General features: G+C 41.1%; 1 protein-coding gene across 2 annotated transcripts in view; it reads right to left on the bottom strand.

The window, feature by feature from the left end:
- The window catches only part of PTPRA (protein tyrosine phosphatase receptor type A), a 69,427-nt gene that overhangs the window by 39,087 nt on the left and 2,470 nt on the right, over positions 1-27,870 (bottom strand). Inside the window, exons 3-6 of one of the 2 annotated variants that reach the window (XM_014582295.1) lie at positions 20,391-20,417; positions 8,421-8,505; positions 7,241-7,314; positions 6,575-6,711 (exon numbers count right to left, since the gene is read on the bottom strand). In XM_014582295.1, the coding sequence (XP_014437781.1) occupies positions 6,575-6,711; positions 7,241-7,314; positions 8,421-8,505; positions 20,391-20,417 (323 nt within the window). The remainder of the gene's footprint in view (positions 1-6,574; positions 6,712-7,240; positions 7,315-8,420; positions 8,506-20,390; positions 20,418-27,870) is intronic. The other variant, XM_014582296.1, reaches the window with a different exon arrangement.

Below are 27,870 nucleotides of genomic sequence, written 5' to 3'. Positions count from 1 at the left end.
GGGAAAGATTAAGCCTCTCACAGTTCACAACTGAAAATCACTATTTTAGTTACTGCTTATGATTACCTGGGATGTGCTCTAGCTGGTGGTAAGGTATGCAGGAGTCTCAATTAAAAGGAGATGAGAAATGTTGACACCAAGTAGGATTATTTCTTCTTCTTCTTTCTTTCTTTTCTTTTTTTTTTTTTTTTGAGAGGTTTTTGCTATAGGGCACATGTGCTCGCCAGAGAGACAGAGAGAGACAGAGAGAGACAGAGAGACAGAAAGTGAGAAATCATCCCCAGGGGGATGGCTATGCTGCAATTCCTTCTCTATTCTCCTCTTGGGATGTTGGGCATGCACACACACACACACACAGCATGAGTTTAAGCCACCAGGTCCAGGACTCGAAACGCGGTCAACTACATGGGAGTCCAGCGACATGGTGATTATGCCAACGGCTGGTCCTGAAGTAGGATTATTTCTGACAGCGTTACGTAACAAAGTGAGAAAAAGCCTACCTCCAACGTCAAATGCTCAACTCCAAATGACAGCATAAGACTCAAGGCCTTTCTATGACTATGTCATGAATTTGCTAAACTAAATGTGAGATTTAGTTTTAGAATTTTGCTAGTTTCTGAATTTTAATGCCAATAGAATTCAGATCTTTTCCTGGGTCGCTCATGTGAAAGACAAGGCTTTAAGTGAGACCACCAAAATTGATGCCAAAAGGAAAAAGACGGCTTGGAGAAAGCTAATTTTCAGAAATCTCTAGCGTGCTTTCTACTGCAACTGGCTTTTGCAATGAAAGCTGACCCACAACCCAGCTCTCATTGCTCATAAGTAATCAGGATGTGAGCATAACAATAGCTGGAGAGTAAAATAATATAAATAAGGTAGCAAAACAAAGCTAATACGTGGAAGAAACTACAGGAATTCAGAATAAGATCATTAAAAGTTGAAAGAACAATTGTTGATTTACGTTTGGGGGATGTCAGACCAAGAAGGGGAGAGCATAAGTGTTGGAAAAGGCTGAATTTCTGGCTAAGGTATAGTCAAGTGAACTTCCACAGGCTGTCTTAACAGCTCAGGTAACCAGTCACAGTTCAAACTCTAAGCTAGGTTGGCCAGTGGAAACCTTGACTGAATGCGGCTGGATCTAGTAAGATGATAATGAAAAAGTCAGAAAATCCTTGGAACAAAGTAGAGGAGATCAGCGTGCTACATGGGTCCTGCTAGGCTCAACCTTTCTATTGACACCTTCGCTATTTCCCTGATAAGACCAACAATGTGTGCCTTGTTGGATGATGTAAGTTGGTGAGAAAAGCACCAGAACCTTTCAGAAGTGCTTTCCTGACTGTTCTCACCAGAGTGAAATGCTAGTGAGAAAGACTGGCTTCAAGATGGGATTCTTGATCTTAGTGGGATGAAAGGAGCATTGGTATACATGGTTACAAGGTTGTGAAGCTTCCAATAATAGAAATGGAGGCAGCTAGTCCAGGTAAGCTGCAAGAGCTTCCTAGACCTACACCATACTAGAGAAAGGGCCTCTATCATCCAACTGCCAGGTCATCTCACAGACCTAGAATTCTTCAAAAAGGGAGCACCTGGGAGGAAGAACCCTCCCACAGCACATCAACACTTACATGAACCTCTCTCTCCTTATCTTCCAAGTATCCTCAGACATGTCCAATGGTAAATGCACCAGATAATGGAAAATGCATCTTTTGGGATCTACCAGATTCTGGCCTTGAGCTAAGTCCTGGGAACTCAGAATGTCACTATGATATGCTATTTAGAGCACAGCCTTTTTAGGTAAGGTGATGAAAGGAGTTTCGGCCTAAGCTGCCTTGCATTAGGAACTACTTATTAAGCAGCAGAATACCCATATTGATTCGATAATCCACTGGATAAGGACCCTTATGGCAAGCTCCTGAGGCAAAGATCTCTCTTTACCAAAAGGTTAATAAGTCTTTAAGTATATCACAGAGATCTTAAGTGCTATAGAAGACTTAACAACTGCAGGATAATGACAATATACTCCATTTACACCTCTGGATTTAGTGAAGACATGGAATGAGGACTCAATAACTATTTTTTTAAATATATGCAGTAAGTTTAATGACAGAACAAAATGGAATCAATTAGAAAATACCTATACAGGAGATGCTTTATACAGTAATAAGTTCTTTTTTCTCCCTTTTCCATCATTCTCCTCTCAGAATTTTGGGCATATGTGTACCTGGCGAGTTCTTCAAGCTGTTGGATCCCAGACTCAAATCATACAGTCAGCCTTAGCCACTATATTACCTTGCCGGCCAAAGAGAATTTTTTCTTTTTTTTCAGAGATTTTTGCCATAGGGTGCATACACTAGCCAGAAAGAGAAAGAGCACGCGAGAGAGACAGACAGTGAGAGAGAAAGTGAGAAATCAACTCCCAGGGGGATGGCCACATTGCAATCCCTTGTCCTCCATTCTCCTCCTGGGACCTTAGGCATGCATGCACACATGCCTGGCACGAGTTTCAAGCCACTGAGTCCAGGACTTAAACTGTGGTCGGCCATGTGGGAGTCCAGCAACGTAAGCACTACACCGTCTGCTGGTCCTGGCCCTGGCCCAAAAGAATGAAGTATTTTGTATGTTGACTGTTTTAATGGGATTTTAACTTAGTAATTATATGTTTTAAAGAATTATTTTATTTAACTTTATTTATTTATTTATTTATTTAAATTGACCAGAGAAGGACAGAGAGAGAGAGAGGGGGAAAGCAAGCTGCCGAGTCCAGGACTTAAACCACGATCGGCCATGTGGGAGTCCAGCACCCTTAGCCACCACGCCACCTGTTGGCCCCCTTAACCCAGTAACTATTAACATTAGGTATTCTGATGTTTCTTATTACCCCTCATGTGAGCCACCAAACAGACTAGCACAAAAAAACTTAGGGTGTTTAAGAATGTCAGTGGATTATGGTAAACTGAATCAGCTGAAGCTGTACATTGCTTTTTCAGATATACTTTCCTTTCTATAGATGACAGAACCAGGTACCTGGTATCTGGAATACCACTATTAATGGAGTGAGTGTATGTTTTTTCAAGTTGCAGACCACTTGAAACTCTCCTCTGGAAGAAGGAACCTCAGTGATATATCATCTTGATCTCTCTGTGCTGCAGTCTGATTCATCAGGACCTTTTCTCACTGTCACACAGGACATCACCCTAACAACTATGCTGATGACATCACGCTGACAGAACTTGAAGAGCAGGAAGTTATACATCTTAAATGTAAATGCTAGACAAAAGACGACAGTGACCTAACACCTTAGCCAAGTTTTCTGAAGGTCAAAGGCCTATGGCATGTCAGGATATCTCCTCCAACATAAAGGAGAAGTTGTTCCTCCTTGCCCTGCCACCCTCCCCCTCTAAGGAGGAGCAATGCTTGCTGGGCCATTTTGGGTTTTGGAGAGAGCATACACCACATGGTGGTATGCTGCTCTGACTCATTTACTGAGTGATCTGATAAAAGGAGGCTCTCCAGCTATTCTAGACCACAGAGAAACTGGCTCTGGTAGATTCCACAGGGCTCTAAAATTTCTGTGGTGAAACTGAAAAGGAGAACCAAAATGAAAAACCTCAGGCTATAGGGACCATGATCCTGCCAACAAGACCATTTACTGGGCTCTACAGCAGATACTGGGAAACCTCCCCATGGTAAATCTGGTATCGTGTGATCCAACAGCCAATAAATGTTGATATGTCTACTGAACTGCAAGATCAGCTGGGAGTGATAGGTGTATGTAACACTGGCCACACAACTCATTCCTTTATAAAACACATCTGACTTCCTGTTGATATCAACAGTTGATTGAAGAAGAAAAATGCCCAGCCTGGTGTACAAATGGCTCTGTGAGACATGCTAACCCATGCTGGAAGGAGACTGCTATTGGATAATCTACCTAAGCAATGGCTATGAATGAGAATAAGAGAAAGATCCTCCCAGTGAACAGAACTGCAAGCAAGTTATCACACTCTATTTCACTGAAGACTGATCCCTGGGTAGTGGATAACTGGAACAATAAAGGGAGGAAATATTTATGTGTCATGTGAACGTTCACCATATGGCACTCATTGCTAGGAACCCAGAAGATATTGGTCAGTCCCTCACTAGCACAGAACTGGTTCAACGAGCTCATGAACATGGTGGCCATAATAGTAGAATAAATGGTCCTTAGCACAGAATCTATCTAAATTTCCTCATCACAGCTCTAGGAACAACACCACCACCATCCAGGAATTACTAGAATGCCTTATCATGGAATTTCAGGGAATAAAGAAAGAACTCATCGCACAGAAAAAGGGTAGCAATAGGCTCACATAGCCTTTCACCCAGAAGCAATTAGTATTACAGATCAGAAAACATTACAACGCCGGTCACAGACCCAGATATGGTGCTGAGGCTGGGGTGCTGTCTTGCAGGATGTAGTAAATGTCCTCAATCAGTGATGAGCGTTAAATGATGCTATTTTTCCAACAGCCAGAAAAACGGATCCACTGTATTCCATTGACTCTTGTCTCTTCAACTCTTGCCTCTCTTCCATCTACTCTCTATACTGTAGCTAGTGATTATGTCAAAATGCAATCTGACCACATGGCTCTCCATTTCCCTAAGTTGATCGGTGGTGGAGCAGACACTAGTGGCAACCCACCCACTCAGCAACTATTTCTCCTTTCCTCCTTGCTACCACAGCTCCCATTTTGTGGGTTGTCTGCTAACCCCTACATGACCCAGGAATTATCTAGACTATGACTGGTCTGGCCTCAGCCAGTCATAGTAACCCTATTTCTCCCTTGCTCATGACTAGTTTAAGAAGGAAGATGTGATGAGAGAAGTCTCCAGAAGCTTCTGAAAACTTTTTCTCACTGTTAAAAGGAATAAACAGTCATACCTTTCCCTCTGGGCCTTATTAAATATCCATGTGACACCTAGAAATGGAGAAGGCATTTTGGCATCATGAGAGGGGCCAGCCTACAAGCTGACACAGGGCTTAGTGAAAAGGTATGAAGAAAATTACCATTTAGCAGTACCCAAGCTGATGACTTAGCCAACTCTGAAACTGCTTTAAATCTACACCCCACAGCCCCAATTCATTTAGGTTGATCTGCCAGCACTTCTGATCTTCTTGTTTTTAAGAATTATTTTATTTAACTTTATTTATTAATTATTTAATTTAACCAGAGAGAGAGACAGAGTGAGAGAGAGGGAAAGAAAACAAGCTACCAGGTCCAGGACTCAAACTGCAGTCAGCCATGTGGGAGTCCAGCGCCCTTAACCACCATGCTAACTGCCAACCCCATCAGCACTTCTGATCTTAACAACTGATGCAGTCCCTACCTACAGTAGCCAGATTTCTCTTCTCAAATTACTAATCTGGTTGGTCCACAGCTTGCCACCTTTTTCAGGACAATCTATAAGATCTATGGCCTGGGGAAACCTCCTTTCACAATTTCCTCTCTCATTTTCCCCTTAAGTTTCTGCCCTACAGCCACACGGGCCCTTAGCCATTCTTTAATTTTTGACTATGTCCCTCACCTGCTCTCACTCTTGGCAATTTGATCCTGCTATTTCCAGTGCCTGGAATGTGTCCCATTCCCCTTTCCTGTTGCTCTTGCCTATGGCTAGATCTCAATTAAAACATTATTTCTTCAAGGAAGCTCTTCTGACCTGAGGTCAGAATTGTGGGCTGGGATCACTAACTGGTGGTTTACAAAAAAGTTCTGCTTCTCAGAGAAGTTATAAAAAGTACAGTCTTGACATACCCAAGATTGAGCCTGTATTCTGTAGTCTTCTTTTGTCCTCACTTTCTTTCTTTTTTTAAAAACTGCCACAGGTGTAAGTGCTCACCAGAGAGAGATGGGAAGAGAAAGCAAAAGCACCCCCTCCTGGTGTGCCTTCTGCAACCTGCCAGGATTTTGAACACGCACACATGTGACTGGAGTGTTTTTCAAGTTGCAGGGGCCAGGACCCAAACTGTGGTCAGCCCTGAGAGCTGGCTCCCTTAATCACTAGGCCAAGGGGGTGGACCCTATCATCCTCATTTTCTGATCTACTACTATTGTCTACTTTAGATGCTTTAGACTTTAAAAGGCTACCTCTGAATATGGGCTCCTAAAACTAGGTACCAGTCCTTCATGTCCTGTAATGCTGTTTAAATTTATTTCATTATTTTTGTTCTTGTTTGTGAGGTTTTCCAACTGGACAGTGAGTTCTTTGAGAATAGGAACAAAATCTGTTTTTGCTCCACATTATATCCCTGGTCCCTTGAATACTGCCTGGCACATATTTGATGCCTAATAAGTATTTACTACACAAATGAAGTAACAGATGTGAAGATGAATGAATGGATGAATGGGTAGATGAAGGAGATATGGCAAATCTTTTTTCCATTTCCTGTCCACGAACATAGGAAGTCAGGTGAACTTGGTAAAAAATTCCTCACCTCTTAACCATCAGAAACCTCTTTCTACCGCATGACTCAAAAGGCCTGACCTTAGGTCTGCCTTCCTCCCTGCTGATACAACAGCCTAAACAATGAACTCACGTTGAATTCCTCTCGGAAGAGCTTATTGTCGTCGGCCATTCTGCGGTTAATCTCCTCTTCCAGCTTGTCCACTGGTAGGGGTGGGTACTTCCTGTTCGTGCTTGGGGACCTGGCCAGCAGTGGCACACTCTGGGGCTCTGCAGTGCACAAGGGGAAAGGTCAGGCAGGTGCCTTGGGGACTCAGATCCTTTTCTGAAAACTAAATTGGGGATTCTACCTCATGGACCGAGTCTCTACAAGCTAGGGTTGTTTTCTTAAAAAAAAAAAAAAATCATATACATAATATATATATACATTTTATATATATTAAAATATGTTAGATATAATATATGTAAATAAAATGATATACTAGATATTTTATGTATTTATTTATTTTTCTTTAAAGACAGGATCTCACTATGTTATGATCTTCCTGCTCTCAGCTTCTTGAGTAGCTGGACTACAGGAGCATGCACAGTGCCTGGCAATTACTGTGGGCTGGGACTAGAACCTGAGCCTCCTAGGGAGCTTCTGCCTACTGAGTAGTGGCATCAACCAGTGCATGCTACTATGGCTGGGCTTCCCCCCCCCTTTTCTAGTGTTATTCTTTTAAAAGGATGGGAAAACCCCTAACTTCTTGGTTTCCTTCCCTGTGAAGGTTTCCTATGTCATTAAGGGGTGCCTTACCCACATCCTCGGTGCGGCCATTGGATAAGCGGAAAGAATTGGAATGGCTCCCAGCTTGCTTGTATTTCTTAAACCTAATGAGAAAATGTCCATAATGAAAAACTAAGCACAGACGCAGGAGAGGCCAATTACGAGTTTTGTATTCCTGCCTGTCAACTCAGCCTTTCTAAATCTCCTTTAGCAAATGACCAGGCTGTTTCACAAGACAGATCATACACATCCTGAGACAGCTCCTTTCCATAGTGACTCAGCATCTCAGGATGGTCCTGCTTGCCCTCAGCTAATTAGAATTCAACTCCAGTAACCCCCACAGTATATTGTGGCTTCTGTGGCTCCTCTGTGCAGCTCCAGTTCCAGAACCCAGTAGGGAAAAGAGTGAATGAAGGGAGACAGGAAGATCTATCAAGGAAAAACCTTAGTATTTGCCCAGGGCAGCCTAGAGACCCCAGAGAGATGCCCAGAGTTTCAGGCTGGGTGAGCACAGATCTGGCTACAAGTTTCCTACAGAATGGTGTAGACACATGCTAAACTGTACGAAGTTCCGCTCTCTTTATCGCTGCGGAAGAACGGAGGGAACACAGAGCAGATTAAGCAGAAGATAAGGCAGAGTTAAACTCAATTAGGGTAGCTTTTGCAGAAAGAGAACACACCATCCTCTTCTCTCATTTGGGTTCCCCTTCCTTATTTCTGCTCACTCTTTGAGTGGTAATAACTGCAAAAGCCTGAAAGGTCAGAAAGAGGAACGCTGCAACTCACGTGGCTGGGCTCAGCATGCTGAGGCTTGGGGTCCCACAGAGATTTGGAAACAAATCGGCTTTTGTTGAGCATGTGCTCTCGTTGGGGCCCTGCTTCAACAGGGCTAGATCTGAAGATCCTGAATCATATTAATAACATAGGCTATGGCTTCTTCCCCTACCCTCTGAACTATCATCCTGAGCTTTAGGGTGAACTGGATTGGGAACTGGGCTTGGAAAGATGGAGACTTTGGGAGGGGCTAGGGCTTAAGGAAGACTGTGTAGAGCTTTTAAACCATTTCTAGAATTTTAATCTTAACATTATCATGAGTCATTCCCCCTATATCCTATTCATTGCCTTTATCCTTTCTCTGGACTATATATATTCAATATACTGGGGCACTGAGACAGAGTCTAAGAGAAAGCAGAAGCATTAGCATGCTCACCTTAACATGTATAGAACTATGATAATAAACACGATCACTAGCAGAGAGGACAGGGCCACCATCACTGCAATAATTGGCGTCTCATCTGAAATCAAGAGAACAGAGTAAGTCATTACTGCTCAGGTTGGCAGCTCAGGACATTCTGATGAGGAAAAAGGGCTCATTCGGTGTTTCTGTAGATGGCAGGACATGGGAACACAGAAAGACAGAGCAAGAGAGGATGAGTGTGCACCTCCCTCCCTATGCCACTCAGGACTTTGGGCAGGGATGGGGCAGGGTACGGGGCCAAGGCAACATGCCCACCCCATCTCAGTGTATCACACATTCATTTACTCTGTCTCCCTGTATTAAAATAAAAGCTCTTTGAAGGCAGAGATCTTGTTTCATTCACTGATATATCCTTTGGGCCTAAAAAAGTACTTAGCACAGGAAAAGTACTCAAATAAGAGAGGCACAAAGACATCCAATCCTGACGCTACATGTGCAGGGCCAGCATTGTACTCTCTCTCATTTTCCTTCTAGAGAAGATGAGAAAGGATGGGGAAGACACAATTTCTCCATCATACACTCAAATAGTTTCCTGGCACAGAGAATGCTGTTCCTGATTAAACAAGATCCTTAGGCACCATGTATGGAAAACTGCTGGGTGCTCCCTTGCACTTCTTCCCACATCCTGCTTCCTGAGCCACCTTTTGCCAGGACTCCTACAACGTCCTGATCTCCCAGGCTTGGAGATGTGACAATCTTCCCTGCTTTCCATCCTGTAGGACCTGGCTTTCTCCCCCTAGATACCTAGCCTCATTTGCCATGCAACTGACCAGGTGCTGACCTGTCCCACTCCATTTTCACTCCTACCATGAACTACACTACCAGTCCGAGTTTGTAACTATCTTCACCATTTTCCTACCTACTAACAGGGAAGACATGTCCCTCCCATGTAAGTCGATCCTGTCACATGTGCTCTGTACTCCATCTATTACTGTCATTTCAAAGACTTGACATCTTGACCTTACTTTTCTTCCCCCAGCTATCAGATCTCTTTCTTCAACTAACTTCTCACAATAGCTGTTTAATTTCTTACTCTTACCTCTAGGTTCTCCTTAATCTATTTGCTTTGACTCCCACTCTTAATGCCCCTTTAAATTGCTCTGCATAAGATGGGACTTCAAAAAGTTTGTAGAAAGATGAAAGTATGAGTGAATTTTGATGAAAAAAAAAAAACAAACAATGGAAATCCACACACAGTTTTTGTTTTCTTAATATGAATTTTCCATGAACCTTTTCAGAACCCTTCCTTGTATTATCAAGTCCATGGGAAACATTCTCATCCTCATCTGATTCAACCTCTTTGCAGCATTCCTTCAAACAGTATCTGTGGACAAGCAACTATATACTAGGACTGTTCCAGACAAAGGGAATAGAGACCTGACTGCAAAGACGGGTGATACAAGGTTATACAAGGTTACATTCTACGGGAAAGGAGAACACTGTTCATAAGTAAACATACCATTTTAGTCAGGAACAAATGCTATGGAGACAAAATAAAGCAGGATAAGGGGATATAAAGTGACAGGTTAGGTAGACAGTGAGAGAGCGTTTGGGAACTCTGAGATTGTATCTGAGCAGAGCTTTAAACATGAAGTAAACCATACCAGGATCTGGGTGAAGAGATTTCTAGGCAGAGAGACTAGTGAGCACAATAGTTCTTACAAGTTTGATGGGCTTAAGAAACAGTAAGGCCGGTGTTGCAAGACTACAGCCAGAGAGTAGGCGGGAGCAGAATTAGGACTTTGGAGGCCATGGTATTGAGTATGGACTTAATTCTGAACATATGAGAAACATTAGGTGGAAGGAGAGCTTCTGAATAGAGAGGAGATATAACTGGATTTACATCCTTTCAAAAGATTAACGAAACTGAGTCATAATAAGCAGCAGGCCTGAGGTGGGAAGTAATCTAGCAGAAAGTGATGTCATGGAGGCCAAGGGCATAGTTTCTCAAGGAGAGAGTAGATGAAGTAGAACAAAGGCAGGGAAGTGAAGTTGGATTTCACAATATGGCAGCTACTGGTGACTTTCTAAGACTGGTTGCAGTTGGGTATTGGGCAAAAAAGCCTCAATGGAGAGAAAAGAATATAGAAAGAGAAAATGAGGCACTGATTTCTTTTATGAGGAATGTAGAGAAAAGGAGCTTAAGAAGGCTGTAGGTATGGACAGTTTTTTTGTTTTGTTTTTTAAAAATAGGAGATATTATACCAGGCTTCTTTGTTATGGCAGTTGTCAAACACACTGTGGTATGTGGCTCTTATCTTAGAATAAGCAATGCAAACTAGCTGACCACTCCTTCTTTTTTGAAGAAGCACTTCCCTCTCTTGCTTTCTGCAACAAGCACTTTTTTGGATAAACACTGTTTTATTTTCTTTCTATCTCTTCTCTGCTCCATCTCAGGTTCCCTCCTTAGTTGTTTCTCTTTTAGACTCAGATTTCTAAAACGTAGGAATCCTCAGAGTTCTGTCCATGGCACTCTTCTGTATATTCTTGCTGAGCTGATCAGATAGATGGCTGTAAGGACACCAATGATAACCCCACACTAATGACATTTTGGGCTAGATAATTCTTTGCTGTGGGGGTCTGTTGTGTTTCCACATCTGCATTGCTTGGTCAGACCTCTTTCTAAACTCCTCCGACTCTCAACTACCTATTTGTCACCTTTCTGTCAAATTTCACAGGCAACACAGACTTTCTGGGTCTCAGACCTTTTCCCACCATTCAATAGCTGGCACTCCCATGCACCCTGCTGCTCAAGTAAGAAGTGTGGGTAATCCCCCTTGATTTCTTCCTCATGCTTCTCTTCTATATCTAACCCAGCTCCAAGTAATATATTTCAGGGAAAGACCCAATACCTCAAAGCTGTCTGCCTTTTCCCTAGTCTCTATTGCCAGCAGTGCAGTCCCAACTCCATTCTCTTTCACCTGGATCACATTAAGCCTGTGTCCCCTACCAATCTATCCTCCACTCAGCAGACAGTGATCAATCATGGGTTTCTCTTACGCAAAACCTTTCTACGGCGGGTCAGCTAGGTAGTACTGTAGTTAAGGCAGCTGGATCCCACATGGCCAACTGCCTAGTTTGAGTCCCAGACCCAGTAGCTTGGAAAACACAGACGATGTGTATGCAATGCATGCCAAAAATCCTGAGAGGAGGAAAAATCCTGAGAGGAAGATAAAGAAGGGGTTGCAGTGTGGCCAAGACCCTGGGAGGTGATTCATCTCTTTTTCTCTCTCTTTCTCTGTCTCCAGCAAGCACAAGGGCCCTGTGGCAAATTAAAGTAACAAAACAAAGCAAAAAATTCTTTCAATGGTTTCCCAAGCCTTTAGAATGAAATCTAATCTCCTTACTCTAGCCTTTAACAACCTTCCCCATTTAGCCCCTATCTACCTTACCTCCTGACACTCTGCTTTCTCACTAAACTTCAACTACTGCTCAGTTCCTTAACAACATGTTATGCCTTCTGCTTCACACAACCTCCCTCCACTTTTTGCCAAGCTAATTCCTACTTACCCAGTTATCATTTTAATTGTCAGCTTTCCCACAGAGGTCTTCTTTGACTTCCCAAATTACAACCATAAATCCGTTTAAATGATACCATCTATACAAAGTTCTTGGCGCGGAAACCAACACACATTATATACTTGATGTTGGCTATTATTCTGTATGATTCCCATAGGTCACCGTGCTATTTCCCTTGATAATACCTCTCACATTTTGTAATCATATATAGTCATATGTCACTTAATGACAGAGATATGTTCTGAGAAATGCATTAGGTGACTTTGTACAACACTATATTCACACAAACTTAGATGATATGGTTTACTACCCACCTAGGCTATGTAGTATAATCTTACAGGACCACCATGGCATATATGGTCTAAGTGTTGACCAAAATATGGGGATGCAACTCACGGCTGTACATATTTGACTATAGCTGATTAATGAGTGCCTCTCTTTAATATCATAAACTCCACAAGGGTAGAGACTACATATCTGCTTTGTTTTTCACCATGTTCCTAAAACCTAGCACAGGGTCTCACACACAGTAGGCACTAAACAAATACAGGGCTGGATTATAATAAGTGAACGAATAAGAGTTAGTGGTTTATCACTAAACATGTCTTCGTTAAATCCCAATTATAGAAGGCAATATATCATGTATTATAAGAAAGTAATCAGAGATATCTAGTGCAAGACAGTGGGGCTGAATCCATAAATTTACTTTCTCTTTCCAAAAGCACATGGGAAATGATAGAAAAAATATAAAAACACAAATAAATCAACAGTAGAAACTTTCATGATTTCTGGTCGACAAAGCAGATGGGACTCAACTGCTAAAAAGGTCGATCACAGTCAAAGAACTTCTAGCAGAAAAGTAAGCACCAGTTCTACCAACCTGGACCTGGAAATACCTTAAGCTCAGAGTCGACTGCGGATGGAAGTGGACCTGACGGTACAGAATGCTTTTTAACCAAAGGCCTGTCAATCCAGGCCAGTAGCACTACATGCCAAGTGACAAGTTCAGGTTCCCATACAGATTCAGCTGGAAGAACAAAGAGCTCTGACGAAGTGAGTTTCTCAGAAAGAGTGCCGAGTCTCCTTTTTAAATTTTTTTTTATTACAAAATGTAAGTAGAATATCATTGTCAATCTTTTTTTTTTTTTTGTAGTGGTTTTTGCTATAAGGCATGTGTGCTTGCCAGAAAGACAGAGAGAGACAGAGACAGAAAGCGAGAAATCACCCCCCCAGGGGGGATGGTCACGCCGCAATCCCTTCTCCTCCATTCTCCTCTCAGGATCTTGGGCATGCATGCACATGCGCCCGTTGTGAGTTTAAGTCACCGGGTCTGGGACTTGAACCATGGTCGACTACATGGGAATCCAGCGACATAGCCATTACACTAACTGCTTGTCAATCTTTTTAAGTATGGGAAACTTTCGCATACACAGAAGTAAAGAGAACACTATAATAAACCTCTAGTACTTAGCACTTCACATCAACATTATGACCATATGCCAGCTTGCTTTCTTCATCTATACTAGGTTTCTCAACTTTATACTAATGACATTTAGGGCTAGATAATTCTTTGCTGTGGAGGGGTCTGTTGTGTGCACTGTAGGATGTCTGTGTGCACTGTAGATGTCCTGCCCAATTTCCTAACCATCACTAAACTCCTGGTTTAGGGTCCTTCTGATTATCTTTCTGAAGAGGCACCTACTGTGAGTATATTCAAGGCCACTAAATCCTCCAGGGCAAAGTTCAACCAGTGACCTGCACAAATGAAAAGAAGAACAACGATAGCCCTGGGAAACAGATAAAACACAAGAAATAAAATGAAAATTCAAATGGAACCATCCAGTTTGAATAGTAATGTTAAAAAAAAAAAAAAAAAGATTTTTACCTAGATGCATTCTGAAAAAAACTTATGAAATTTGGGGTTGAAATCAACCAACCAATCAACCACAAGCCATCCTTAAAAACAATGAATGAAAGAAAAAAGGTTCCCTCTACAGAGAAATATGAATCAGATTCGCTTATGATTACTTACCTAAAATACTACTAAAAGTTAATGGTGCACTGCCCACAAAATTCTTAGTATTCTAGTCAAATTTTCATTTTAGCATGAGATCAAAAGAAAGCCATTTCCAGAGCATGGGGTTCTGGGGTTCAATAGAACCAGGAGTTCAAATCCCTACTATGCTACTTACTAGCAATGTGGGGCCAGCAGGTGGCATGGTGGTTAAGGCATTGGACTCCCACATGGTGGACCACGGTTCAAGTCCTGGATCTGGCAGCTTGAAATTCACGCTGAGCATGTGTGTGTGCATGCCCGAAATCCCAGGAGGGGAATGGAGGAGAAAGACATGTAGCGTGGCCACCCCCTATGGGAGTGATTTCTCAACCTTCCTACTTACGGGCAGGATGATGATCTCCTACAATGATTTATTAAATGAAAATAATGATAGCACTCTGCCTGTTAGGGTTAATAAAAGATTTGAAAGAAGTTGGGGACCAGCAGGTGGCATGGTGGTTAAGGTGCTAGACACTCCCACATGGCCAACCACGGTTCGAGTCCTGGACCTGGTGGTTTGCTTTCTCACTTTCCCTCTTTCTCTCTCTCTGTGTCTCTCTCTCTGGTCAAATAAAAATAAAATGAATGATTAAATAAAATTGAATAAATAATTCTTTTTTTTTTAAAAAAAAAAAGAAGATTTAAAAGAAGTAGTATTTGCAAAGTGCAATTGTACAAGATTGGTCTTGACATCCAAACATTTATATACTAGTACAGAAATTTCAGTCCAGCTTTCTAGACTCAGGTAGCTCTTTGCTTAGACTAGGGGTTGGCCAACTATGGCTCAAATCTAACCCATTGCCTCTTTTTGTAAATAAAATTTTATTGGAACAGACCTATGTTAATTCATTTCCATAACAACAATAGTTACTTTTGAACTACAATGCAAAGATAAGTGGAGGCAACAGAGACAGTATGATTGCAAACTGAAATTATTATCCAGTCCATGATAAACAAAGTTTGCCAACTATGATCTAGAATGTTACTATTCCTCTCCTCTTAAATTATTTTACTTCAAATATCACTTTTTTTTTTTTGTAAATCCTTTTCTGGTTGCTCCCTTTGACAAACTTGCTTCTTCCTTGTACTTTCTTAACACTACATATCTACTCTGCTACAAGCCATATCACATTTGATAATTAATCACATTGATTAAATGTTTGTTAAGGAATGACACTTCTTGAGGGAATGAATTCAAAATCACTCACAAAGGACTGGCCCCATAGCCTAGTGGTTAAGGAAGCTGGATCCCACATGGTTGATCATGTGGTTTGAATTCTGGCCTGGGTGACTTGAAAAACACGCCGGGCACATGTGAATACATGACCCAAATTCCGACAGGATGGATAAATGAAAGAGAAGGGATTGCAGGGTGACCCTGTCCCATGCTGGGGTACTTTCACCCTCTCCTCCTCTCTGCCCCTCTGGTGAGTGTGCAAGCCCATTAACAATTAAAGAAAAGAAAGAAAGATCACTCACAGAAATCCCTGAGCTCAATGTTTATTTCTTTCATTCAATAAATACATACTGAGTGATGGTTTATGCCAGGCAGGTCCTAAGGGTACAGTAGTGAACAAATACAAATTCTATTTATATCCTAGCAGAAAAAGGACATCGGAAAAATAAGTAAACATATACTATATGTATAGTATAGGTAGGGTTGGAACTATGATAAAAAAAAATAAGGTGGAGTAAAAGAGGGAATGGGGGGGTCTGCTATTTCAGATAGGGTGGTCAGGAAAGGTCTCAAATGAATGAGTGAATGGACTGAATGCTGTGAAGGCTTCGAACATGGCAGTATTGATTATGATTACTAAGAGAGTGGACAGCTATAAGCACTATGGGAAGGACGGATAAATTAAGTAATAAAAATTATTACACTTAATATTTAGACACATGTACAGCAGGCAAAAAGTAAAGCACAACCTCATATTATACCATGTAATTATCCTAATCACCCCAATATGGGTACTATTATTAACCAACCCTATTTTACAGATGAGAAAACTGAGCAGAGAAATTAAATAACTTCTCTGTGATTACACAGGTACAAATCTAGACCAAGAAAACAAAACTGCACTATTCTCCAGACTCTTCATAAATTACAGAATCAACACTACTTTAGCTCTTGCAAGTTTTCAGGCTACAACAGTCCTTATCATAAAAGTCAGATTATACTTTGAGTTTTTGATATGGTTAGAAGACAACAGAGATGGCCAACATCTGTTAAGCAGTTGCCCTGTGCCAACTCAAGCGCTTCAACACGCATTGATTCACTCTGAACAAGAAACCTGTGAAGAATCTGTTTCTATTCGTTTTTGCAAATGGTGAAATGAATCACAGGACAGTTAAATACCTACTTACTCTGCTGGCAAGTGGGAGGGCTAGCTTCAGAACCCACTGCCTCTCCAAATAGCCCACTATGCCACTCACTCTCCAACCTGATACATATATCAAAACCATTTGATAGCATTTTCTTAGGTGGGAAAATCTCTATGAATGGTAGCATACATCAGTGTCATGCTCAGACTTTCTGAAAACCGTAATGGGTACCACAGACCTTCAGAACTGAAGAACCCTCTTCTAGCAGCTGGGGTGTTATTGGCTAATAGCTCTCAGTCAAGTATTTCCCCAGGAACTGTCCTTAGCCTGGCAGCAAAGCCTGGCCCTGGGGAAGGTTCCATGCCACTGTCATTCCAGCTCCATTGTTTCCTGTGGGACTAGCTGAAGACTTTGCTCCATTTACCCAATGCAACTGTGAGGTACCTCTCTGCCTCGTAGGGAGAAAATGCTCCTTCAGTAAATTCGCTACATACAAATCTCTGTCTCAGTATGTTTCCCCTAGAACCAAACTATTAGGTTGTCAGAAAAGTCACAATATATTTTTCTATGCAAAATGTGTCATGAATTTTCTGACAACCCAATAATAAATGCATAACTAGACATAAAACTAGTAAAGACTAGGGGGCCAGCAGGTGGCATGGTAGTTAAGATGCTAGACTCCCACATGGCAACCACGATTCAAATCCTGGACCTGGCAGCTTGCTTTCTCACTTTCTCTCTCTCTCTCTGATGAGCAAATGTGTCCTACAGCAAATTTAAAAATACTAATAATGAATAAAATTAAATAAATTATTTTTTTAAAAAAAGGAAAAAAAGCCTAATGAAGACTAAATAACAACTGGACAATACAATCATTAGACCATTGATTTCATGAAGAGGTATTGGTAGATAATGTTAGACTGAATTTAACACATTACTACATATTGCACAAATCTTCCAAATTAACACCAGTAAAAAGTGCTTTCAAAAAAAAAGCTGGTTGGAGGATCAGCAATTGGCATAGTGGCTATGTTGCTGGACTCCCATGTAGTCGACCACAGTTCGAGTCAGGACCTGGTGGCTTAAACTCACACCAGGCACATGTGCGTGTGTGCCCAAGATCCTGAGAGGAGAATGGGGGAGAGGGGATTGTGGCGTGGCCATTCCTCCTGGGGGATGATTTCTCGCTTTCTATCTCTCTGTCTCTCTGTCTTTTTGGTAAGTGCATGCGGCTTATAGCAAAAACCTCTTAAAAAAAAATGGTTACAATAGTCAGGAACAGTAGATGGCATAATGGTTATGCTGCTGGACTTCCACATAGTCAAACACAGTTCAAGTCCCGATCCGGTAGCTTCAAGCTCATGCCAGGAATGTGTGCATGTGTGCCCAAACTCCTGAGAGGAGAATGGAGGAGAAGGGATTGCAGTGTGACCATCCCCCCAGGGTATGATTTCTTGCTGTCTGTCTCTTCGGAGAGTGCACACACCCTACAGCATCAATCTCCCTCAAAATTTAAAAAAAAAAAAAAAAAGGTTGCAATAGTAAAATTTGTTATTTATATTTTACCATAAATTTTTTAATAATTATTTTAATTTTATTCATTATTATTACTTTTAAATTTTGACCAGAGAGAGGGGGTAAGTGAGAAAGCAAGCCACCAGGACTAGGATTCGAACTGCGGTTGCCTTTAACCATCACACACCTGCTAGCCCTGACCATAAATTTTTTGAAAAAGTTGGGTCTACCAGCTAGTGGTATGGTAGCTGAGGCACTGAACTCCCATATGGGCAACTGCAGTTTGAGTCTTGGACCTGGCAGTTTGCTTTCTCACTTTACCTCTCTCTCTCTCTCTGGTGAATTAAAATAATAACAATAACAATAAATAAAATAAAATAAATAATCCTTAAAAAGTTTGCTTGCTGATCCTTAGTCAACATCTACATATATTAAAAAAAGATTGTATCTACCAAAGTAATTTGGAATACACTTTAGAAAAAAATAATCGAGAGTCAAAGTTGCCTGTCTGCCTCCTGCTCTTGCATTATTCCTTTCTGCATGTACAATCAAAACTCCAGTCTCTGCTGCTCAAAATCACTTGAAGGACAATACATAAAAATCTGCAATCCTTTGGGACCAGCAGATGGCATAATGGTTATGTCACTGAACTCACATGGCTAACTGCAGTTCAAGTCCCAGACCCAGTAGCTTGAAACTCACGCTGGGAGGAGTGTGTTCATGCCTCAAATCTCGAGAGGACACTGTAGAAGAGACTGCAGTGTGGCCATCCCTCCTAGAGAGCGATTTCTTGCTTTATGTCTCTCTGTCTCTGTCTCTCCAGCAAGCACACATGCCCTATAGCAAAATTTCTCTAAAGAAAACAAAAACACAGGGCCAACAGATGGCATGGTGGTTAAAGGCACTGGATTCCCACATGGCTGACCATGGTTCAAGTCCCAGACCTGGCGGCTTGCTTTCTCACTTTTTCTTTCTTTCTCTGGTCAAATTAATTAACAAATGGAAATAAATAAATAAATAAATAAATCTTTTAAAAATAAATGAAAAACCCCAAAAACTTGCAACCCTCAATTCATCTGCATAAGGCATAATTTGCTTATCAAACTCATTATAATCCAAGTATTTCCAAACAGTGATTCATTTCTCAGAAAACCTTTGGCTTTAAAAATATAATATGATATCAAAATGACAGCAATATTTTTAATGATCTGCTCTGGTAAAATCACCATTACATTATGTGCCTTTAGAGGTTCGTAAGATTATGATTTCTCGATTTTTCTCTTTGGTCAAAGAAATTATACAACATTATCTTTTGATCTAAAAGATTTACAGGCCCATTGGTGGCATGATAGTTAGTAGCTGGATCCTATATAGCTGACTGTATGGTTCAAATCTCAGACCAGTGGCTTGAAAATCACGCTGGGTGTATATGTGTGCATGCTTAAAATCTAAAGAGAAGATGGGACTAGCAGAAGGTGTAATGGCTATGTCACTGGACTCCCATGTAGTCGATCACGGTTTGAGTCCCAGACCCGGTGGCTCAGACTCAAGCCAGGCGCATGTGCATGTGTGCCCAAGATCCCAAGGAGAAGGGATTGCGGTGTGGCCATGCCCCCTCAGGGATGATTTCTCGCTTTCTATCTCCCTATCTCTCTCTGTCTTGCTGGCGAGCACACATGCTCTATAGCAAAAACCTCTGTAAAAAAAAAAAAAAAAAAACTAAAGAGGAGAATTGAAGAGAAGTGACTGCCATGGCCATCTCCCGATGGGTGATTTTTCACTTTCTCTCTCTCTCCAGTGAGTGCAAATACTTGACACTACAGGGCTAAAATCCTTAAAATCCACATAAAACCACAAAAGGTTGACAATTTATAGGCTAGGAGAAAAATCAGGCCAAAACTGTGGCCTAGAAATCAGAAGCTATACTATACGAATTATCCCTAACATTACCAAAGAGTATTATTGACAAGTTAATGTGACAAAGTCAGATAGAGTTCCAGCATGACTTGTTAAAAGATATCATAGCTGAAGACCAGCAGCGGCATAATGTTTATGTCACTTAACTCCCATGGAGTTGACCGTGGTTCAAGTGCCAGACCCAGTGGCTTAAAACTCATGCCAGACACATGTTCGTGCATGGCCAAAATCCCAAGAGATGAACGGAGGAGAAGAGACTGTAGCATGGCCAATCCTGCTGGGGGTTAACTTCTGACTTTCTGTCTCTCTCTGTCTCCCTGGAGAGTGCAGGTGCCCTATAGCAAAAATCTCTCTCTAAAACAAAAATTTTTTTAAAAATTGTAACTGTTAGAATTTATAATCTATATTTAAAACATACTGAATACTTGTTTCATTACTCTTCTCTGAGATTAATATGGAAACAACTTAAGGAAAAGTAAACAAACAATACAGCCACAGATGGCAAGGTTATAACAGACCGTGAAACAGAAGAAACACAGATGAATACAGTACACTGTGTAAAAGAGACAACGAATACAAGGTGAGCAGCTCACCTCTTCTGTCCTTCGAGTCAGAATTACCTGTGTAATAAGTGAAAAACAGAAATATTCACTCAGGTTAAGGAAAAACATTACTATTCAAATTAAAGTAAAATAAAACAAACTCTAGGCAGACACTTTCCTCCACATATAAAGATGGAGCCAGAAAAGGGATCTGCTAACAACTGAAAACAAGATTGCCCAGACTCACTAAACCTGTGAATCAGGCCTTTTCCCTAAGTAAACAAGCAATGCAATATTAATAGTTACAAAAAGTACAAGAATCCAAAGAGAGGGGCCACTGGGTGGCATGGAGGTTAAGGGCACTGGACTACCACATGGCTGAACGCGGTTCAAATCCCGGACCTGGCAGCTTGCCTTCTGAACTTTCTCTCTTTCTCTCTCTCTCTCCCTCTCTCACTCTATGGTCAAATTAAAATACATAAATAATGGATAAATGAAGTTAAATAAAATAATTCTTTTTTTTTTTTGAGAGATTTTTGCTATAGGGAGCGGGCGCTCGCCAGACAGACAGAGAGAGACAGAGAGACAGAAAGCGAGAAATCATCCCCCAGGATGGATGGCCATGCCACAGTCCCTTCTCCTCCACTCTCCTCTCGGGATCTTGGGCATGCACGCACACGCGCCCAGCATGAGTTTAAGCCACCAGGTCCGGGACTTGAACCGCGGTCGACTATGTGGGAGTCCAGCAACATAGCCATTACACTAACTGCTGGTCCCAATAAAATAATTCTTTAAAAAAATACAAAGAGAAATAAAAATAAGTAATATTAAAGGTCCATTATAATTCAAGGGGGCAAAATTAAGCAAGAATACAAAACACCTAAATGATAAATAATAAAATCTAATTGGTATATATCAAACTCTCTATATACTGACTAAGAAAACCTTCTTTTCAAGATTAGAAAAAGTATAATATTCTCTTTTTTTAGAATTATTTTAACTTTATTCATTCATTTATTTTAATTTGACCAGAGAGGGACAGAGTGAGAGAGAAAGAGAGAGAGAGAGAAAGCCACCAGGTCCAGGACTTGAACCGTGGTCAGAAATGTGAGATTCCAGCACCCTTAACCACCACAGTACCTGCTGTAATATTCTTTTAATGCAATGTAATAAAATAAAGAATTAACACAGAAAATTAATGAAGAAAATTAAAAACAAAATTGAAAAATACCTACAAAATAATGATGAAACTATTTTGTGGCAGAATCCAACAACTCTCCCAATATCATTCTTTTCCTTTCTTACTTATGGTACAGAACCCCTACTTTTTAGTTGAGCACAGAACTGTTCAGCTAGAGACTACATTTATGAGACTCCTTTGTACTATGTACAGTCATGTGATATACTCCATCCAATGGAACCCCGCAAAAGCAACATAGATAACTTCCAGGTCCTCATTTTCTGTTCTCTCTTCCCAGGGGCTAGAACTAGTTGAGAACCATCTCTAACCAAGCAGATAAGGCAGGGTCTTATGAGAAAAGGAACTTACCCCTGATGAGGCAAAGCCAACTACCTACTGCTGGAATTAACTAGGGAGAGAAAAACACTTTGGTCTTACCTAAGAGCAGCTTAGACTGCGCCCCACTTGACACAATTACCTACCTACAGGGCCACCTCCAGAATATGGCGCAAGCTATGCCTATACAAAATTCACAGCACTGAATATATTAATTAACTAGAAATAAGAAAATAAACAAAGAATTCAATTCAGAAATACAGAAAAAGCATAAAGAAAACCTAAAAGAAAGGCAGAAAGAAACATTAATGAAATAGAAAACTTACAAAATGACTGAACTGGGGACCAGTAGATGGTGTAATGGTTACGTTGCTGGACTCCCATGTAGTGGACCGTGGTTTGAGTCTCAGACTCAGTGACTTAAAACTCGTGCTCAGTGCATGTGTGTATCTGTGCCCAAAAGCCCAACAGAAGAATGGAGGAGAAGAGACTACAGTGTGACCATCCCCTCGGGGGGGGGCGGGGGAGGGGGGTGATTTCTTGCTTTCTGTCTCTCTGGCTTTGTCTCTCCAGCAAGTACACAAAACCTATAGCAAAAATCTCTCTTTAAATAAAGAAGAAAAAAAAAATGACTGAAACGGACCAGTCCAACCCCAAATACTTGAAAAACATGCCACGGTTTGTGTATGTGTGTGTGTGTGTGTGTGTGTGTGTGTATGTATGCATGTGTGCAGGTCAAATTTCAAGGAGATGGAGAAATGGAAGAAAAAGGATTGCAGCATAACCATAATGCATGGGGGGTGGGGGTGTGTGCTTTCTCCCTCTCTGGCATATGCCCTCTAGCAATTAAATTAGAAAAGAGAGAGACTGAACTAATAAATACACAGTAGCAGGTTCTTTTGGGGGAAAAAAATTTAAAAACCATGAAATAGACAAATGGTTTAGACAAACTAAAAGAGAAAAAGAAAGATGACAATGTATATAAAATTCTACAGCTGACTGCAATTCAAATCTTGGCCTTGGTGGTTTGAAAAACATACTAGATATGAGGCTGGCAGGTAGTGTGGTGGTTAAGGGTGCTGGATTCCCACATGGCCAGCTGTGGTTTGAGTCCCTGACCTGGCTGGGGGTTTGCTTTCTCACTTTCTCTCTCTCTCACTCACTCACTCACTATCGCTCTGTCTCTCTCTTGTCAAATTTAAATAAATAAATAAGTAAAGTTAAATAAAGTAATTTTAAAAAAGAATACTTCATTTAAAAAAAAAGGGAAAACATACTAGATATGTGCATGTATGCCCAAAACCCAAATGGATGAAGAAATGCAGGAGATAAGACAGCAACGTGGCGATGCCCCTTTGGGCATGTTTTCTCTCTCTTTTCTCTTTCTCTATCTCTCTCTGGTGAGTGCACATGTTCTCTGGCAACTAAGGAAGATGGGTTCACAGCTGTGTAGGAAATTAATTTTAAGAGATAATCTTTCCTCAGATTCATTCAAATAAGTTTTAAAACATGAATGGAATGCATAATTTTCTTTTAAATTGCCATAGGGCCTGTGCACTTACCACAGAGAGACAGAAAGAGAGGGAGAAGGAGAAAGCATCCCTAGTGAGACAAGGTCACAGTGAGATGCCACTGTTCCCCCATCAGATTGGCTGATATCTAAAACTTTGATAATTCGCTGCACTGAAGAGAGTGTAGAAGAACAAGTACTTTAACACACTGCTAATAGTAATGTATTTTCCAATAAAAGAAAGTCTGGCAATACCCATCAATTTATAAATGCAAAGTTAAAATACTTTATCATACTAACATTCTAATAACTTTTTTGGGGAAGAGATTTTTGCTACAGGGCACATCCGCTTGCCAGAGAGACAGAAAGTAAGAATCACCCTCCTAGGGGGGGATAGTCACACAGGCATCCCTTGTCTTCCATTCTCCTCTTATGATCTTGGGCACCCACGCACACGCACTGAGCATGAGTTTGAAGTCACTGGGTCCAGGACTGGAACCCTGGTTGGCCATGTGAGGATCCAGCAACATAACCACTACACCATCTGCTGGCACCTCTCATACATGTTTGAAATGACAAACTCTATTTGTTTCTAAGAGTACTCTAACAACAACTTTAATGCAGGTGGGTAGAGGAGATGGGGTAAATACATTATGGTATATCCATACAATGAGGCAGTGCGTTACTAAAATACATACTAAGTATGACAGGCTAACCGAAAAAGGCAATGTGCAGAAATGAACAAAATTGTACTTACTATGACGTTGTAAATGGAAGAAAAAGAAATATATGTGCTTCTGCTTATTTTTAAAAATTTTTTAAAGAATTACTTTATTGAACTTTATTTAATTAATTAACTAATTAAAATTTGACCAGAGAGAGACAGAGAGAGAGAAAGTGAGAAAGTGAGAAAGCAAGCTGCCAGGTCCAGGACTCAAATCACAGTCGGCCATGTAGGAGTTCAGTGCCCTTAACCACCATGCCATCTGCCAGCCCCTGCCTTTGTTTATTTTTAAAAGAAAAAAAAGAGACTCAAGGCAAAGGTCAATAGAGAAGAAAAATTCAGATTGAAAAATTAAATCACGGGGCTGGCAGGTGGTGTGGTGGTTAAGGCAGCTGGACTCCCACAAGACTGACCAGTTCAAGTACTGGACCTGGCAGCTTGCTTTCTCACTTTCTCTCTCTCTCTGTGTTTCTCTCCAGTCAACTTAAAATAAATAAATAAATAAATAAATAAAATAATGACAATGAATAAAATTAAATAAAATAATTTTTAAAAAAAGAAAAATTAAATCAGATGTGTCCAGTATCTGAAAAAATGGGAGTTTTAGAAGAGAACTAAGCAAATGAAAGAGGGAGAAGGTTTGGAATATAAATTTCAAAACTGAAGGATCAAATTTCCGAGGGGCCTTCTGCTCCTGCACATCTTTTTTTTTTTTTTTTTGGAGAGGTTTTTGCTACAGGGCGCGTGCGCTCGCCAGACAGAGAGAGACATAGAGACAGAAAGCGAGAAATCACCCCCCAGAGGGGATGGTCACGCCGCGATCCCTTCTCCTCCATTCTCCTCTCGGGATCTTGGGCACGCACGCACACGCGCCTGGCGCGAGTTTTAAGCCACCAGGTCCGGGACGCGAACCGCGGTCGACTACGTGGGAGTCCAGTGATATAGCCATTACGCTAACTGCTGGTTCCCTGCTCCTGCACATCTTCATGTGGGCTGTTTTGAGCCACCCAACTAGTGAGGCAATCAATCCTCTTTTCATTTTATAGGCAGAGAAAAGCTACAGAGGAAGGCATAAGGGAGACAAGCATCCAGCTAATGAATGAAAAAGATCTACATCAAGACATAGCTCTGTAAAATTTCAGGACACCAATGTTAAAAAAATGATCCCGGGACCAGCAGTTAGCATAATGGCTATGCTGCTGGACTCCCACGTAGTTGACCGCGGTTCGCGTCCCGGACCCGGTGGCTTAAACTCACGCTGGGTGCGTGTGCATGCGTGCCCAAGATCCCGAGAGGAGAATGGAGGAGAAGGGATTGCGGCGTAGCCATCCCCCCTGGGGGGTAATTTCTCACTTTCTATCTCTCTGTCTGGCGAGTGCACGCGCCCTATAGCAAAAACCTCTCAAAAAATAAAAAATAAAAAAAAGATCCCAGAGAGTGTACAGATTTAGGAATAAGGATAGCAGCAGAAACCTCCAAGTATAGTAATTAGAAATCAGTTATGCAATGCTTTAAAAATTCTGAGAGAAAACTAAAATAAATAAGAAATAAAAATTCTGGGGGAAGGGCTGGTCTGTGGCCTCATGGTTAGAGGAGCTAGATCTCACGGAGTTTGTGTCCCAGAACTAGCAGCTTAAAAAACATGCTAGGCGTGTGTGTGTGTGTGTGTGTGTGTGTGTGCGTCCATGTGTGCGCCCACTCAAAATCCTGACAAGATGGAGAAAAGGAAGAGGTGTGACCACAACCCACAGGAGGTGATTTCTCCCTCTCCTTCTTTGTCTCTCTTTCTCTATCTGGTGAGCTCATGTGCCCTCTAGCAAAATTAAAAAAAAAAAAAAAAATTCTGGAGGAAGAATATTTCTTTAAATTCTATACACAAACCTTAAAGACATTTTTAGACATTTAAAGTCTGATGCAATTTACCTCCCACAAAGTCCTTTCTCAGGAAGGTACAGAAGAATATGTTCTATCAAATGATAAAAGAAGATATGAAAGACGACAATATGGAAGCCAAGAAGCAACAATGGGAATTCCCAGAATGACGGGTAAGGGAAATCCCAGGGTAGTATCTGTCCAGTACCCCTAGGCATCAACAAGCCTAGACTGGAATCATACCATGGAGGCTTAGGAGGAACTTCTCTAGGGGAAAAAAAAAAGAAATGATAGATTATCTAATCGGTCTGACTATGTAGAAAATTATACGAGAGGCTCTGAAGAGTGTGGAGGAAATTAGCTAGCAATAACAAAACAGATAAACCAAACGAACAAAAAGGCAATCATTAAATCCAGGAAAAAAAATTGTTCAAAAAAATGAAAAAATAATCCAATTATACCTAAAACTGAGTAGTGAACATTTCCAAGTCACAATAATATAAAACCTTAAATACCAATTTATGCAATAATTATAACTATTATGGGAAGACTGGCAGGATGGTGGTGATAAGTAGGATGCGGGATCTAAGACCACCGAGTCCCCATGTGCCATAACGGTACCCTTGTGTTTACTGATCTTATATAAAAGCTACCAGAGTCTCTCTCCTCTGGTATGAAATGTGTTAAATGCACAGTACCTAGATTCTTAGCTATGATGTAATTTAGACCTAAGGCAGTTTCCGGAAAACTAAGCTCCCTACCAGTATTATTCAAAGACCACAAAAGGGAGAGATGGGCCTACTTTGCTACGTGACAGCCTTGAGATCTAAAGCAAACCTTTTAACCTCTATTTAGTCTTAAATTAATTACCTATTAAAATGAGCTAATTATTCACAGTCATTTCACAGAACTGTTCAATGAAAGTACAGAGTAGAGCTGTGAAACCAGTCAGGTCTGGTTACAGTCTCACCTTTTCCATTTACTCATTTAGTCTGTACGAGTGATTTTGTCTTTCCTTCCTAAATAATGGCCGTATCTCATGGCAAGAAATGCATTTTACACCTTTGTGTAGTACATACACTCATGTGCATCTGTATACAACAAGTCAAAGTTTTACGTGAAACAAGAAAAGAATGGAAATGGGCTACGACTACCCATTAAAACAAAACAAGCGCTAGCGGTGGCCCATTAAGTTGATTTCATAAGTTGGTCATAACATGTACTTTGAAAAATACTCCATAAATTATGGTTTCAACACTGTAAAGCTCCTTCATCTGTAAAACATAAACTAGAACCTACCTCATAGGCTTGGACTATAAAACTTTTAACTGTTATGTGCTATGCCCTGTACTATGACAACACTGTGATTAACTCTGATGAATGAAGCAAGTATCAGACATTATTTGTCAGAATAGTAAGATGTCACACATATTCAATGTACCTCCACGTATTTTATTGATACCTGCTAGAGCAAGCATTCTATCAATAACAACAGCTAATACCTTTAAAAACAATGCCTATCACGTGCAGGCACTCTTGTAAGTGCTTTACCCATATTAGTTCACTTAATCATAATATGCAAGAACTTCAACATAGTCATGGAAAATGTATGAGTTATTAGAAAAAACTATGCATCGGGAACCAGCAGTTGGCGTAATGGCTATGTCGCTGGACTCCCACGTAGTTGACCGCGGTTCGCGACCCGGACCCGGTGGCTTAAAACTCACGCCAGGCGCGTGTGCGTGCATGCCCAAGATCCCGAGAGGAGAATGGAGGAGAAGGGATTGCGGCGTGACCATCCCCCCTGGGGGGTGATTTCTCGCTTTCTGTCTCTATGTCTCTCTCTGTCTGTCTGGCGAGCGCACGTGCCCTATAGCAAAAACCTCTCCAAAAAAAAAAAAAAAAACTA

This window comes from Tupaia chinensis, unplaced genomic scaffold, assembly GCF_000334495.1.
Source record: "Tupaia chinensis unplaced genomic scaffold, TupChi_1.0 Scaffold143574_1, whole genome shotgun sequence".
Classification (NCBI taxonomy): domain Eukaryota; kingdom Metazoa; phylum Chordata; class Mammalia; order Scandentia; family Tupaiidae; genus Tupaia; species Tupaia belangeri.
The sequence above is the reverse complement of the archived record's forward strand: the minus strand, read 5'-3'. Positions and strand labels throughout refer to the sequence as shown.